General features: G+C 39.3%; 1 protein-coding gene across 4 annotated transcripts in view; it reads left to right on the top strand.

The window, feature by feature from the left end:
- Positions 1-17,059, top strand: part of scaper (S-phase cyclin A-associated protein in the ER) — an 88,983-nt gene that overhangs the window by 50,791 nt on the left and 21,133 nt on the right. For all 4 annotated transcript variants that reach the window (XM_043227967.1, XM_043227969.1, XM_043227968.1 and 1 more), the window contains 3 exons: positions 652-767; positions 12,305-12,428; positions 15,705-15,925. In XM_043227967.1, the coding sequence (XP_043083902.1) occupies positions 652-767; positions 12,305-12,428; positions 15,705-15,925 (461 nt within the window). The remainder of the gene's footprint in view (positions 1-651; positions 768-12,304; positions 12,429-15,704; positions 15,926-17,059) is intronic.

The following is a 17,059-nucleotide window of genomic DNA, read 5'->3' on the forward strand; positions in this document are numbered from 1 at the left end:
AACTCTCTAAAAACACTTTATGAATTCATAATTCTTGATACTTAAAATATTTAACTATAATTTACATTTAACTCACAATATATTCAAATGCGGATTTTCACAATGAGCATTATAGCATTTTACATAGTTGCACCACATAACTTTCTTAGAATCATCGAATTGAAACTTAAATTTATGAATTGAAAGATCACAGTCCTAGGAATTTTGCACATATATTTTAAATACGTTTTTCTTTTTCTTCTCTTTGCCTTTGTCATCAACTCATACATACTATTGGCTCGGTTGTAAATTTGTGACGTAAAAGGTTTTTTGTCCAGTCTAAATTTTGACTCATTCTATGTATTCCCTAAGCTCTTCTTTGTCAAACCAGACCACCCCTGCTTTGTGTGTAGAAATGCACGTTTGTTGTCTTGCGTTTGGTTTTTGGTTGCTGTGGGGGGTGCTGGGAAGGGTTGTGCACTTTTGAGATTTAGCAGGAATTCTTTGGGGATCACTTTGCTTCAAATTTCACTCCAGCTCCCCTCTAGAAAGCAGGAGGTAGGCAACGAGAGGATACCAACAATGCCAAAACAATGTGATACTTGAGTCTGCTCGCCTCTCCATGTTGCTGACCGTTTCTATCTCTCTCTTGTCCCTATCTCTCTTTTTCAGAATAACGCGGATCAGGTAGCGTTTCAGGTAGGAGGGGGTTTGTCTGCACTGGAACAGATCCTACAGGTTGTCACCGCCGTCTCCAGTCCCACAGCAGTCCCCCGTATCCCCCTCAAGTGAGTACCAACAAACAGGCTCAACTTCATGCAATATCTTTTTTTGTTTGTTTTTTCAGTAACACTTTACAATAAGGTTCATAAGTTAAAAGCATTAGTTAACATGAACTGAGAATGAACAGCATATTCATCTCGGGTAATTCTAACTGCAGCGTTTACGAATGCATTATTAAAAGTTGTGTTAGCATTAGTTGTATTTTTATGAAGTGACATTAACAAAGATGAATAAATACCTTGTAATAAATGCATTGTTCATTGTTTGTTCATGTTAAGCCGGTCTCACACTACAGCAGTTTTAATCTTCCCTCAAATCTTAAATATATAAAAAGATAATCTGCGCTGAACATCAGGACCGATCGAGCTGCTCGACAAGACTTTTGCTCCAATTCTAGTAAAGGAAAATCGGGCTAAAAATCCTGTAGTGTGAGCAGTATTTATAGTAATTGTAATTGTGTTCTAAAGCTTTTGTTGATTTGTATGTAATTTTTTCACATTTGCCCTGCAAGTGTGGAAATAAATAGTTTTTAAACACACTTTAAAAAAAAAAAAAATTCAGTTGTATTAGATGATTTTTAATATGATTCTGCCACTACAATATACTGTCTTAGAATTTTATATGTTGTATATGCGATTTAATAGTGAATAACTGATAATAGCATATGACATAATAATAGCAAATTATAATATATTTGGCCTTTTACCTCTTTCAGTGATGAAAATAAATGATGAAATTGGCAGGAAACTGCTAGGCCACAGCTTTAACTTTAACCTCTTAAACACAAACCGCTTTTTTTTTTCTTTTCTTTTTTTTTTTTTTCTCACAAACTCAGAAATATTTTGTCATTTCTGATCATGATTTGTGGCCTCCTTCCAATCCCACAAAGTGACTCCGGCTCAGCTGTGAAGTCATTTCCCTTCTTTCCAGCGCTCTGCATCACAATAAATTTATAATGAATAAGAATGTTCCTTGTTTAGAAAATAAAAAGCATTGCTTTTGAATCATCCATTTTGCACTCTTCCCTTGGCCCCTCGCTGGTATACAGAAAGCACATTTGTCCTATCCGTCACTTGGAAATGGGAGTCGGGTTTGAATAGTGGGTCTGGAACTAGTGGCGTTGGCCAGTAGATAACCTCAGAGAGCGGCTATTTTCACTAGAGAGAGCTCCTAATGGACTTCAATAGCCTCTTTGCCTTCCTCATTAGCATTTGCTGTTTTCCAAATCTCCCTTAATGGAGAAACGCTACTTATATTTATAATGCTTTTACAGGCCATCTAGTGTTTATTGATTTTTCTCTCTCATACTCTCTCTCTCGTTCTCTGCCTCCTCTCCTTGTCGTTCGGTCATTAATTCCAGAAAATTTGAAGTGGGCCTTAATATTATAATGAATTTTTATGAACTTCGGTTTTTGAAGAGGTTGAAACTGCATTGCATTCGACTTGAGGATTAGTTCACCCCAAAAATAAAGTCATTATTTACATGCCAGTGTCACTCCAAACCCAAATTTCTTTCTTCAGTGGAATGCTAAATATTAATTTTTTTAACAAACTGGTTGCTGAATGGGGGCCGGAGCTTTAGGGCCAGTTTTACTAAACAGGTCAAATTAGCGTGAGAACGCAGATGGGCGTGAACATTTCTGCAGGTGATTTACTAACAATGCGCAAATCGAATAACATGAACGAAATATCTCCTTTACATATCGATTAAAACAGTGTACCAAGCGCGGCGCAAATTAGGGTAGCTGCAAATAAAGAATTAGGAAATAAAGAAGCTTCTGTTCATAATTAAGATAACACACACCATTTTTAAATATCAAGCTGCAAAACTGTTTTGTACAGCTAAAAATAACTGGAATTTACGAATTTCCATAGAATTTAAATTTTTACGCCAAGGAAGGTGAATATTTCCTAAAGCAAATTAAAAATATGGCTTTGCAAACTATATGTTTGGATAACGTGTTTTTCTGGCATTCAAAATCAATTCCTCCTCACTTTTAGATGGCACAAAAGTGGCCCTTATTGTTTTAACACACACACACACACACACACACACACACACACACACAAAACGTCATAAAAGTATACAATATGATTCCATTCATCTTTAATTAGCTTTTTATTAAAGAAAAGGCTGAGCAGCACATTTTTAAAAATGTCTTCTTTTGTGTTCCCTGGAAGGAAAAAAAACTTTTATGGGTTTGGAAAAACATGAGCATGAGTAAATAAAGGCAGTTTTTGTTTTTTGTGAACTGTTATTTTAACCTGTGTGTGTGTGTGTGTGTGTGTGTGTGTGTGTGTGTGTGTGTGTTTCTGTGTGTGCGTGGCATGTTGGGTCAGGCTGTGCAAACACATCCACCGCTATCCTCCTCTCTTGTTTTGAAAGATCCACTTGACACGCTCAGGAGGAGGTAAAGATCTCTGAGGCATTTCTGTCATTCTCCCACGTCCTGTCCAATCAAACGCTGAAGTGGTCCCTCTCGGAGGATAAAAGAGTCGCCTCACTTTCATGACAGAGGTTCAGCCCTGTCTCGACTTGTTGAAAAGTCCTCTGCCAAGCATGAAACAAAGTACAATGGTTATCCTTACATCCAAATTATCACTAAAGAAGCGTTTGACTCTCTGATGTTCCATGCTGTGTCAGAGCAAGCTAATGCTTTCTTACACAAAATCGTTTTTAAACTATAAAAGTAGGGCTGGCAAATATACATATAATCATTTTTATTTATTCATTCAATCTGAAATATATATATGGTATTTTTCCTGGGTTTTTTTTTGGGATGGGGGTTTCAACAGATGTTAAATGTTTTTACAAAATAAAAATAAAATCAAGGAGCATTTAATATTTTCTTTTATATATGTCCCAATATAATAGGAAATGTTGTAATAATAATGATAGTAATATATTTAGTTCTTAAAAAAAAAAAGGTTGTGCTGTTTTATTTTTTGTACATGCATATACACACATACAGTACTTTTTTAGGAGCGTAAGATTTTTTTAATAGTCAATTTAGTAATAAGTAATCTTTCAAATTGATATACAGTATAATTTTGTCAATTTAACGGTTAGAACAAAATATGTTCTAATTCATTTTTTTTTCCATACTTTAGTTGTCCTAAATTCAGTTTCTCTTTCTTTAATCACCACATCTCCCTTCTTATCACTCTCTCTGTGTCCTAAGGCCATACGGTGCTGAACCTGTGATAACCTTTAAGGGGTCAGATTGTTCCTGCATGTTTCCACTAGCTTCTCAAAGGTGGCTTGCCCTGGTGTGGTGGAAAATGTCCAAAAATCATCCACATCATTGTTTGCAACTTCGGGGAAATTTCATGAACAAAGAACCGCAAAAAAGCTCTTAAATACCAGACTACTGCAGTTTTGCAACTAATTGATTCAATTTCCACTAAAATTGCAAGTTTAGACAATTCGCTGGAAGACTATCTGTCTCCATGAATACTTGTCAGCAGTGACTCTTGCTATGGCACCAGGTGTCTGTGAAGGGCACGGCGCAAGCAAATACGTGCTAATCATTCCCTCTCATCTGCACGATATAATGGTTGGCTCAGACGCTAACCCTTACAGCAGCGCTAGTTTATCTATTTACTGTAATGCTGCGTATCGATCGCCTCCTTTCAGATAAGCTGAGTGATTTACAAAAAAGAACAACTACGGAGATGCCGCTGTAATATTACCCCCATGGGAGAAGGATTCCATCTTGTTAGCATTACATTAATGGGCTAATTCCACAGCGAGGCTCCGTTAATGTCCCTGTGCAACCCTGCGGCTTGGAGCTGAGTGTTTTGGAGGGAATCGACGGCTAAGAAGGAAATGGGGTCGGATGTCTGGAGCAGGAAGGCCATTTTGTTTGCATGAGTAAACCAAGGATAGCGAGCCGGCCCAGGAAACTCATGCAACAACCTGAACATTAAGCTGCTCACTAGCGCTTAAATATTATGAGATTTTGACGTAAAAGGGAGCATTAAATGTTCAGGTCAGTCAGTGCTTGTAGAGTTGATTTATGTTGGTATTGTAAAATGCTTGTTCATAAAGTTGTTTCTCTTTCACTTTTTTATATATATATTAGTTTAACTTTGAGGATGAATTTACGTTCAAAAACAGAGAAGTGGATTTGAGATTTAGGTGACCATTTTAAGGACTTTTGATGTGTGAACTTATGAATGTATGTTTTTAAGGAACAGACTGGTCTACAGTGACATTGCAAATAATGTATTTAGTGACATTTCAGCCTTTAAATTAGTAGAAGATTATGCATTACTCACAAAATTTCGAAACTCAAAACTACTATTCTCAGTTGCTGCTGGAGCTAGTTGAATGCGCCTTCCACGAAAACTGCTCTGTTCTTGATTACGGCCAAAAATTAATTGCATTCAGAATTAAGAATCCAACCTCTACTCTTTCAAAACAACATCTGTCTGGGACCAGGTGGTCAGGGTCACCTTAAGAATTTTTTTATTTACACTCAGACTTTTTTTTTTTTTATTACACTCGGTCTGAGCTTTTTATTCCATCCAGGAAAAGACAAGTCCCACTGTCTCCCAGTAGGGGTCACTGCTGAGGGGGGAAGTCAGCGCTGTAAGGTGGGCACCGGACCAGACTGCTGTCAGCGCACAGTCCCCTCTCTTACAGAATGGAGCTTAATCCAGTCACTCTCATCCCTAGAGCCTCACACACACTCACAAGTCCACAGGTCAGTCCTAAATGAGTTTCACAAATGACTTTTAGTAAAACTACTCCTCCTGAACAGCAACAGGAAATCATTGAGGTCTCACACACATCACTGATATTTCGGAACCCTCGCGACTGCTAAACTGATTGCCCGACTCCGTTCGACTTGGGCTGTCTCACTTTTCTAAGTGGAAGTGAACGCATTGACGCGCCACTGCCTGTCACCTCAACCTCCGTGTCACATGATGACTAAATGTGCCCAGTGAAAGCTTCTCGCAAGCTCTCTCCAAGTGGTTTCATTTCAGGATGCCATTATGTGGCATGTCTATCTGCGCGCATGTGTGTGCACACCGTGTGGTGCGTGACAGCTCGCCGGGACTTTTGCCCCAGCTTATGGCCAACCTTTTGTGGAATAGCAGGCCGAATGGGTGTCTTGGAATCATTCAGGATATCAGGATAGATCAACGGTAGAATCAAATTAAATGTCATTTGGATTGCAATGAAAGGAAGGATTGTTTGACAGGCGGATTTGCTCGTCACCTTTTCTCATCAGCTCCAGATCCCTTTTCTGTCCCTTTTTTTTTTTTTTTTTTTTTTTTTTTTTTTTTTTTTACCACTTCCTGTTGCAAAGCAGGTATAGAAGTTATACTAGCAGTTGAAGACTTAGCTTACCTTTACACCAGAAGCAAGTAGTTCTGCGCCTGGAAGCCACCTTCTAGCAGACTATAGCTGTAGCTCGAATCAAACACACCTGAACCAGCGAATCAAGGTCGTTAGAAACACTGCAATCTTCCAGTTAGATGTGTTAGGGCTAAACTCAAGAAAGTGTCCCTCTAGAAGCTGGATTGGACACATTCCTCAATTGGTAGAATGTGGCACAAGCGTAATAGATAAAAGTGTAAACCTTGAATGCGCTGTCAGTTGCTTTGAATAAAAGCGTGAAATGCAAATACAGGGATTATGCTGACAGATTTGGAAATGTGAAATACAGGCCCAAGTGAGCCTATTTTCCTGCTTGATAGCCAATTTACATAGATGACACTTACATAGAGACCTTTACATATCACACCATTTGTGTTACTGGCCATGTCTAGGTTTGTTTGTGCAATACTTTTAAGTAGTATAACATGATACCTTCTTTTAAAGAATGTTTAATGTGTCTCTAAGGACAAGATCATGCCCATGTTTCTTGCGGAGAACTTTAGGCCAGACAGACAGTCTAGGGGTGTTCTCCCCCTCATCTCGAATTCTTCTTAGCCATCTGCTTCCCTGTCTCTGAGCTAGCCTATGGATTTCAGAATGGGTTAATTCAGTTTCAGAGGTCAGTCCAATGACCCCCATCCAGGCCAGAGGCCACCCAAGCTGAGTAGCAGCCCTCAGGGGGTGAGGTGAATGGGGATGGAGAAAGGCAAGGTGTAGAGGATAGAGCCCTGTGGCACACCTTAAGCAAGTCCATACTGCTCGTGTTCATTGACTAATCGGAGGGGCAGATTTTCATGGTTAGCTGGGGTTAAGCCAGTTTGAGTAGGTGAGGAGATCACAGCGCTTATTATCTACAGTTCTCTAGCTATTATCTCTTGTCATCTAGCATGCTCTTTCTCTCGGTGGCCCTTCTTTTTCTTTTCTATGCTATAAAGACCATTTCCATTGGTTAGCTTGGCAACTTAATCCTATGTCTACAAGATAATGCTTCATTATGCGCAGATTAACAATATGCCTGTTGTTTGTAGACCTGGTGGCCTGTGGCAGAGCTCACATCACGCTGTCAAAACGTAACTCGCGACAAGGGAATCTCGGATCCGCTCAGGTAGAGGAATGCAGCGTGCTCACGGGGACGACCTGGCACATGTGGGTCAGTGTTACATACTCCTCGAGTAACCTGAGACCGACTACAATGGCACTTCACCAAATTGCTCCTCAAAATCTTTGACGCAGGCTGTCATCGTCAAAGGGAGAGACAGGCAGAGGCCGTGCACGCGGGGCCGGTGTTGGATGTCATGCTAATCATCGTCAATTAGAGGAGAGCGAGCTGTAGAAGCACCCCCGGTTTATGGCTGGCAGTGGGCTGGGGTGTAAGGATATCATTTCAAGCAGGACAGTGACAGCTTCCAAGTATCTAACGGGTTTCAAGATGATGGATGGCCTGAAAAAACTTGCCATTACTCAGACAGTAGAAGCGCGGGGTGTTTAACGCAGTCAATTTAGCAGGTAGATGAGGTGTGGAGTCTGTGTAAGCTGCCAAAGCTGATAGAAAAAAAAAATTAAGTGTACGAATGCAGCACCACAACTGTTGGTTGATTTTCATGCTCAAGTTTATCATCAGAAGCTGCAGAATGTACCGGTGTAGCATGAAAGGAAAAACTTCTACGTGATAAACACTTAAAAATAAACAGGAAAGGTCGCAATCAACCACAGCTATGCAGCTAAATCACAGTAATACTGTACTATTATGAGATTAAAAAAGAAAAAAAGGCATATGAAAATGAACGGACACTACATTGTTCTGTCCTTTTTTCATCAACAGCAGCAAAATAGTTTAGCAATACCAAATATAGATATTGTACTTTTGAGTTATTGTCACTTTTGATGATAAACTGACATATCACTAGTAATTGTGATGGGTGCTCATTTATAGAAAAAAGAAGATCTGCTAACGGTTAGAACTGTTAGATTAATTCAAAAAGTCTAAAGTCTTTAAAAAAGGTTTTTGTAGGGCTGGTCGATATTACTAAAACGTTTACAATTAATTTTTATACAGTATAATTTCTGATATTGATATAAATGCATTTTTTTTTACATATTAAATGCCTTTTATCATCACCCTTGCTAAATAAAAGTATTAAATTCTATAATCACATGAAACAAATGTGCTTCAGCTAGAATTAAATGGTATAAAAGGGCTTCATGTTGCTGCAGGGGAAAAAAAAACAATTGAACAACAACAAAAACTGAAATGTTGCTGAAGATGGGCTTATTGAAAATGCAAACTCATTCTCAGCCAGCGGGAGGCACTGAGTGTTAAAACTATCGGTTTCTCCGCTAGTTTGGTTGTAATCAAATTCATTCCCTTACGAACGCTACTTTTGCTGATAAAAAGGAAAATGTCTTCAAAACTTTTCTGAAGACAGTTGGTTACCTTCAGAGATGCATACATATGAACAGCTGGGTTTTCCGCTTTAGCTTCTTCTTTTTTTTTTTTTTGTGCAAATTCTGCAAAATTTGCCAGTTTTGTCAAAAAAAAAACCTAACAATTACCAAACTGTCATTTGCTGTTTTTAATTCAAATTAATTGTCACACTATGTTTATCATGATTTATGTTTTTTTCTCATACTCAACAGGTTTAAATGCTTTTGTCGCTTTGGACAAATGTGTTTCTAGAGTTAATGCATGTGAAAATAAAGCATTTGACATAGACACTTGTTTGATAGGTTACTTCGTTCAAAAGTTTAGTTTATTAATGTATAAAATTGGCAAAAAGAGATAAACAAGTAGCTATAGGTAGCTTTAAATGGCTTTTACCGCTTTTGACAATTAGCAGAGCTGACAAGCAAGTAATTTTGTGTAATTGTCTGACAAAGTGCTGCAAGCAGTTAGCCGAGTTAATGTGATATTCCATCACTACTGATTATAAAGCAAGCGAGGTTTCAATCAGTAGCTAGGCTTAGCATTCGGTCTTTGCGTTCATTCTTCGTGACACGTCTGACATTTTTTTTTGTTTTTGGCACAAAACAAAAGCTAGGTAAAGCAACTTGTTTGGTAGCTTAACACCCTAACCTGTGTAGCATTTTCCTGACATTCTGCTGCTTTTTTTTTTTTTTTTTTTTTACCCCAAATGCTCTTATTTGTGTCATACTGGGGGTTCGGTGCAGGCACTGGGGGTTGGTGTTGAGATTTGGCTAGTCGACAGCTGTTTTACACTTTAATAAGATTAGTGTAAAGAAATTAGTCGTGTGCTCTATAATCTGCCGTTTAACCGTGCGAGCCACCTGGGGCTGCCCCACCCCCACTCCTCGCATTCCTCCCCACACGTTACGGGACAGGCATCAGATAGCCTCGGTCGTACCTTGAAAACCCTGCGAACGTGCGCCTAGATCAGGTTTACCGTGAATCTTTTATGAGCTCATGCAAGAGTTTGTAGCTCATTAACGCAAAAGTAGTCTAAATTTGGTACATTTTCAGAATACTTTTATTTATCTAGCTACGCCGTTTTACTTTAAATATAAAAATATACATTTCTAGCGATCAGGTCTTTTAATATTTCAATTATATCGCTTGGGGTAGGGATTATCGTTTTTATTTGTTTATTTTACAATTAATACAATTATTTATAACTAAGCTCATTAGCTTCTTATCAATTGCAGCTTAAAGTAGTTTTTCACACTCTTTAGCGCAGTTTCAGTCGTCGGTTAATGTGCGGTACTACAATAATGTGATAATCTTGTGTTTAAGCCCTCAATCCGCTGTTTATATTTGAGAAGCCGAAGTGAACCTTGACACTGAGGCCTGTCATTCAATCCTCGCCTGGACATTTGACACTTAGCCTTTAAAAACTTGCCTAGAAACAATATGGATACCTGAAATTCCATGACAGATAGAGATGAGACATAATTTCCTGTACTTAAAAATGTGTAGCGCGTATGTAAAATTAGTGGACGAAGTTTCGGGTTTCATTTAGGCAAAACCTCTGCGCCCCAACAGTCACATTGAGAATGCTTGAGCGTTTGATTGAAAGAAAAAAAAAAAAAAAAAGTGTTCAAAGTTGCACCATTGACGCTATGTTGGAAAATCAGTGTGGCTGAAGCAGTCCTGGTCTGCTGCCCAGAGTGCACAGGTTGGAGGGGATCTCACATTTCCCTTCCCTGGCTGAACAGAGCCTGGTGTATCACTCCACTCACCCATGACCATCCGTCCTTCCTTTCCTCCTCCTTTCGCCCCAAGCTCCGTTACACTCCCCGGTATCCTTCCATCAATACAAAGGAAACACTTCAGCGTTTACGCTTTGGCGAGTCGATGTGCCGTTGGCCGTCGGGCAATTTTCAAACGCTGCGTATTAATTGAACAAGACCTCTTTCGACACCCTCGTCAACCGCGTTTATCGACGAGGTGAAAACTTGTCGATTAATAACGGTGCACGTACACACATTTTTTATAACTGGTCACGATCGAGCGGCTTTGAAAGTGCAAAGTTATGAGGCGTGCGGGGAATACTTGGATCCTTTCCCAGCAGACCAGGCACAATGTTTTCCCTGCGGTCTCATACTGCATGTCTGACGCTTTTACACCGCTATGTCAATACTCGCACCGTTATCTCCCTGATCAGCCCGCCAGTGGGTAAAATATACACTGGTGTTTTTGTCAGCCGGGTGGAAGTTATTGACAGGCCGAGGCCTTCGAGGCTCGCGCTATTTTTATTACGAGTGCCAATACGGTTTGGCTGAAAATGCCGAACAGATGGCGAAGGTTGCGGTGGATATCAAAATGTTTATGGCTGGAAGTAAACATGGCCTGGTTTGAAAAAGAAAAGTCAGATTCCATTTGTCCGTACGGCAGATAGGGCCCCGCCACTCTGCTTTGGGATAAAATATACAGTTGTCAGAAAATATTAACTAATGAAGGGGTGGTTGGGAAGAGGGGTGGATTGGGGGTCTGGAGTGACTGGTCAGTTATCAGCTACATTAATCTCCTCTCGGGCTGGTGTGGAACAGACAAAATACAGAGGCCTGACTGACTGACAGTGGCTTGCTGGCCCGAAGGCGCTGACGGCTAGACTCTTATCTGAGCCAAGAGAAAACCAGTTGGAGAAAGAGATGGTGGAAACGCGAAAGAGAGGCAGATGTTCGGTATCCAGTTCTTCTCCATTTCATCTAATTAAATCGGTTTGTAAGATCCCTTACAATAAAGAGCTGTTGCAGTATTATGGTGGGAATGCCGTGGTTTCGTATTTTCTATAGAAGTATGGGGTTGGTTAAGAGTTTTTAAAAATGTTTCTTATGCACAGGAAAGCTGCTTTTTTTTTTAAATCAAAAATACAGTCAAAACTGTTGTATTGTGAAATATCATTACATATGTCGGCTTAGAATTATAAGGATCTATCTGACATTTTTGTCAAAATGGAGTTATTCTTATTGTATTTACATTAAGCTCAATATCTCAAAACGTATGGTTGTGTCCAAAAAAAAAAAAAAAACAGAGTAAGACTTTAGTATATGGATCTATTATCACTATTAATTAGTTACTTAATTGCATGCCTATTATTAACATATTGGCTGTTTATTAGCACTTATTGTGCATGACCATATTCTACATCCCTAATCATATGCTGATCTCATAAACTTAAAAACTACCGTTTTATTAAAACTCCGCAAATAAGGGGTTTGAGGCAAAAGTCGTAGTTAATGAGTTGTTAATAGCGAAAAGTGGACCTTAAAATAGTGTGACCAAAAAAACTTAACATGGTATCCATGTCCCAAAAGAATACTATAGCTTGTTCTTTTTCTGTGAGCGACTGAGCCCTCATTAGGGCACATCTCATGTTTTCACCTCAGCCATTGCGTAAGGAGCAGTTCCTGAGAGAAACTCCCTTGAGCGTAATATTCCAAGTGTTGTCATGCTTCTTGGATTGCATGCGATGTTCACACTCTGAGCTTTAAGTGTCAATTTCCTCAGATAACCTTACTGTATTACGGCAGAGAACCTGGCTCATCTGATTGGCGATCTTTTACACTGCAAGTCGGAGTAACCCTGAAATGTTTATATGGGGCCTGCTTTGTATCCTGATTATTTAGATGGAAAACTCAAAACAGGAGAAGCCGTCGGCTTTTGAAAACTAATCCCCTCTCTCTCTTTCTCTTTAGGTCCCTCTGCACTGCGGTGAACACGTATTACCTGTCCTGTGTACACTGCCACAACAACTGTTCTTATGTTCTCTACAGCAACAAAATTACCTTTCTCATGGACCTTCTCCTTCATCAGTTAACAGTGAGTATTAGAGGCTCAAGCTTACTTGAGTTTGCCTAATCCTGTTTGCTTTTAGGTTCTTTATTTGCCTAAATCCACATTTTTGTCACTATTGTCACTTAAAGAAATAGTTCACCAAAAAATAAAAATCACTCTCATGTCATTCCAAAACTTTGACTTACTTTTTTCTGTGCATCTCGAAATTTTAATATCCAAGCCGCCTGTTTCCATATAATGTAGAGCCCTGTGATTCGGAAAATGTGGATGTAATCATGGAATCTGGTCATAAAAAAGGAATTTACAGAATACAGAGTGTCACGGAATTTGTCCGATTTTTAGATGAATGAATCAAAGGTATGTTAGTACATTTAATTCCAAATGCAATCTAGATTAGTGTCTGTGAATATTAAGCCATAAAAAGACTATTTAAATATGTGTCATATTCCGAGCGTCTCTGTGTGAAGCATGGATTCGTTTACTATACAATTACAGAAGCTTGTGTGATGCTGGCGGTGTTTTCAGCCTCAGCTGCATCAATATGTGAGCAGACGAACACATAAACATGATATCTAGAATTGTTCTGACAGTCACATCAAAACTGTAGTCATGTCATACACAAACAGAAACCTAAAGGTCTTCACAACCCGGTAAAATAAAAGTTTGGTTTAACTTGAAGAAACTGTGACAGGAATGTATTAATGAAATGATAGTACTACTAATTAAAGTAATATTTACCAGAAACGACAAAAGTTTGTTTAACAAAAAATTGTAAATGCTGTTTAAATCAATTATTTGGAGATGCACTATAAATGGGAATCTCAATTATAACTGCACGGAAAAGAGCAGTACTTCAAAAATATCTCCTTTTGTGTTCCACTTGAAAAAGAAAGTCATATGATCTTGGAACGACATGAAGGAGAGCAAAAACTGATGGAATTTTCTTTTTTGGGGTGAACTAATACTTTTAGGATGCTACTTCCACTTCAGCTTTTAAAGGCCTGAAGTGCTGTTTGTCATGTTTAAAGGGTCATTTCTGTCTTGTTCGTCTTGCCAGAGCATATGTAGCTCATCTACCAGTTTAAAGCAAGCGCCAAAATGGATTTTAATACATACAACATTTCTCTTGTTTATATGACTCACTGAATCATCTTAAGTTCTGGGAAAGCTCCACTGCTGAATCACATTTCGCATTGCGTCTGTCCTTTATTTTTTGTCTTTACTTCTGGGTACCCCCCTTCCCCTGTCCGTGTCTCCATCCTTTGCTTTGATTTTTGGCAAAGGGGGTCTCTACGCTACCAACCTCATGCTACTCTTCCAGCTTTTTAAGCTTGAGGTTTTGTTTACGCAAGTTTCTCAGTAACAGAAATATTTTCCACTGAATTTGCAACAGGTGCTGACACACTATAAAGATGGCTATATTTTAATGCAAAACATCCCGTATCATTTTTTTGTGTTGCTGTGACCGTAATGTGGAGTCCCAATGAGGTGTCAGTTATATTAATTTACCAATACGTGAGTAAGTTTAACACATTGCGTTGTAATATAGATGCAGATTTTGATGAATCATGTCTGAGCATGTAGGTTTTGCATTTTTACTATGTGCATTGAATTATTAGTGAATGAGACCCAGTCATATAGGGCTTGTTGGGTGTGTGTTTGCACAAGAAACATTGGTTTGGCAAAACATTAAGCCTCAGTCAGTGTGCATCTCGAGTCTAAGGGCTGTAATATTTCCTGGGGGTACGGGGTTTAGTTCAAACTCAACACAACAGTCAGTCAACCCGCTGATTATTTGACATGTGATTTGATATAAACTGACAAAATACTCACCCAAGTGAACTGAATAAGTCAGTAAAAAGTGATATTTAAGTTATTTTTACAAGCCGACCTATGTAGCAGTTTACCTGTGTGTGTGTGTGTGTGTGTGTGTGTGTGTGTGTGTGTGTGTGTGTGTGTGTGTGTGTGTGTGTGTGTGTTTCAGTTTGGCCAGTATTGGCGTCTACCCTTCCCTTCTCTGTAATTAGATTTGTGGAGAATGTCGCTGGTCTCTCAGCATACTAACCAACTCCTCTGTAAAAACTGCCATTTTAACATGGGCTGTACCTGTGCTGAAGTTGTTTGTATTTCTTGTCTTTAACCTGTGACGTCTGAGTAGTTCAAAACCGCCTTAATGCATTTAACCTTATATATGATGCATAAAAGTGTATAATGGCAAACAACAAAATGATCATGTTTTGAGAAAAGTATGCTGTAGAATTCCTTTTTTTTATTATTCCTTCATTCACTAATTCATTAATTTATTTAAAATATGAATGTATTTAAAAAAAACAAGCAAACATGTATATTTTATTGTATTTTTTTTAATAATTAACTCAATATTGCTTCTATGCCACAGATATCCCCCGCCCGCTGCCATCAGCTCCCACTTTGCAAGCTTCACTCTTGGATGCATAAACACTGAGTGAAAAACCCCCCATCAATGCTCCCTTTCTTGTTACATGACCCATCTTTTACAAGCCTGCCAGTGGCGCCCGCCAACAAGGGAATACCTCTAGTATGCCCGCCATTGGCACGACACCAGTGACAATGTCGCTCCGAGTTGTAACTACCAATTTATAACCCAGAGCTGATGAATAATAGAGCAGCACCCTTGTAGTTATTTATGCGCCAGAGGATCAGGATTCCAACCAAAGATTAATGGCTTGCTCGTGGAAACAAAGGAGGACAGGATCCTTTTTATTTGCACCCTCTGCTTTAATTGGACATGTTTTAAAATGCAAGCTGAGGTTTAAATGACCCTGTCTATTGTGCAACACTGCTGGGCCGGATATTGAGACCAGCACAGGTCGTTGTTGAGCGATCTCAGATGTCCTTCACTGCCAAGATTGGTGTAAGAGGCCACCATCAGTCAGTTGAGGAAGAAAAAAACTTCCAAATGAGTTTCAGTGTTTCATCTGATAGGCATTCAATTCATATGTTTTTTTGTAAATTGCAGCAAAAGAAGGATTTTCAGCTTAATGGTGTTACAACGCTGCTAACAGAGTTTAAAGAAAATGCCTACAGTTGTTTGAACATGACTGCAGTTTTAGACCTTCCCATGTTTGACACGCTCGTAGACATGTTGAGAGCCGTTGACAAAGATGTTTCATCTGTAGCTCTTGATGAAACCTAAAAGCTCCAACGTGTCTAGACACCATTGTCTTTTTTCTTGGTAGTGTCAGGGTAGTGACTGCTTCTCACAATGGCTATTTCTGTTTCCATCAGCGCAGACTAACACATCTATACCTGTTTCCGTAGCTCTTCGTGCCAGATGAGGACAATTCCATTTTCGGCCGCAGTGTCAATAAGCAGGTCTTTGAGGGTTTGACTACAGGACTTCTACAGACAGTGGCCACAGTGCTGGGGCAGTTGCACCCACCTAATTTGGATGGAGATGCTCCACGTATATGCACTCCAGATACCAAGAGCAGACCTGTTGCCAGTGAGAACTTCAACACACGTACTCAAGATCTCATCAGGTGATTGCTTTATATATTTTCTTTCCATGACTCTCCCTGATTCAGCTTCTTGAATGCTAATCGTGTTTGAGTAACACACAAGTTAGAAAATAACAATAATCTCATAAGTTTAAAATCAACCAAACAAGTGCAAAGTGTACACATAATAACCCTGAATTAATTAGCAGCATTTTTAATTTCCCTTTTTTACACACCTCACCTTCTGCTCATCAGGCAAATAGAGGCAGAAAAACATGGTATGCCTCTTTTTAGCAACAATATTTTTCTCCAATGTAAAATATCTTGGAATGAGATCCCTAGTGCAGGGAATGACCTCTTGGAATGGATCCAGAGGGTATCTTAGACAATTTGGGAAATTTGTTCAAAAGTCTACTCCAATTTAATGGCATAAAAATCTTGAACTTAATAAAACTGTAGACCTGGCTTTCTGCACATTAGTTGGGTGGAATTGGATGCTCTTGGATGCACCTCTTTTCTAGCTGAGCCGGAAACTCCTTCTTATATCCGTGCTCTAAAACAAAGTTTTTTCATCTTACCATCAGCCAAAATTCCCTTCTGGAAGTGCACGACTTGAAGTTGAACTCAGCATTAGAGTAGGGCAGTGTGGAGGAGACCGCCAGTGCTGGGCTTTCCCTTGCTCTCTGAGGAAAGGCAGACAGCCCAGCCTGCTAAAAATCCCAAGCTTCCCACAATCCTTCAGTGTTCCCTCCCATGATTTGTTTGACACAAGCAGTCTCAAGCCCAGTGCAGTGACCGTGGAGTGACCTTACAGACATGGCCGTAACAGACCAAGTAGTGGCTGGATCACCAAAATAAAACTGCAGAGAAGAAATTGTTTATTTTTTCAGTTTTTCATTGACTGCAAAAGTAAAAAGGAAGCAGATTTATAGAGAGATAACAGACTGGTAACTGATAACTGGTACAAATACCAGATTCAAACCTGCATTATGATCAGCAATACTAAATGTCCAAGAAAAATCCATCGGAATAAAAAAAATTGTCACATTTCTCTCAGTATCTGTCCGATGTGAAAAAAAAGCAAATGATAGGTGGAAAAACTCTAGACCTTTGGCGAGACCTTAATAGTGACTGATCACTTTGGCTTATGTTGCTTGGATGAAGCGTCTGAAAGGC

Source organism: Puntigrus tetrazona, chromosome 25 (assembly GCF_018831695.1).
Source record: "Puntigrus tetrazona isolate hp1 chromosome 25, ASM1883169v1, whole genome shotgun sequence".
In the NCBI taxonomy this organism is placed as follows: Eukaryota; Metazoa; Chordata; class Actinopteri; order Cypriniformes; family Cyprinidae; genus Puntigrus; species Puntigrus tetrazona.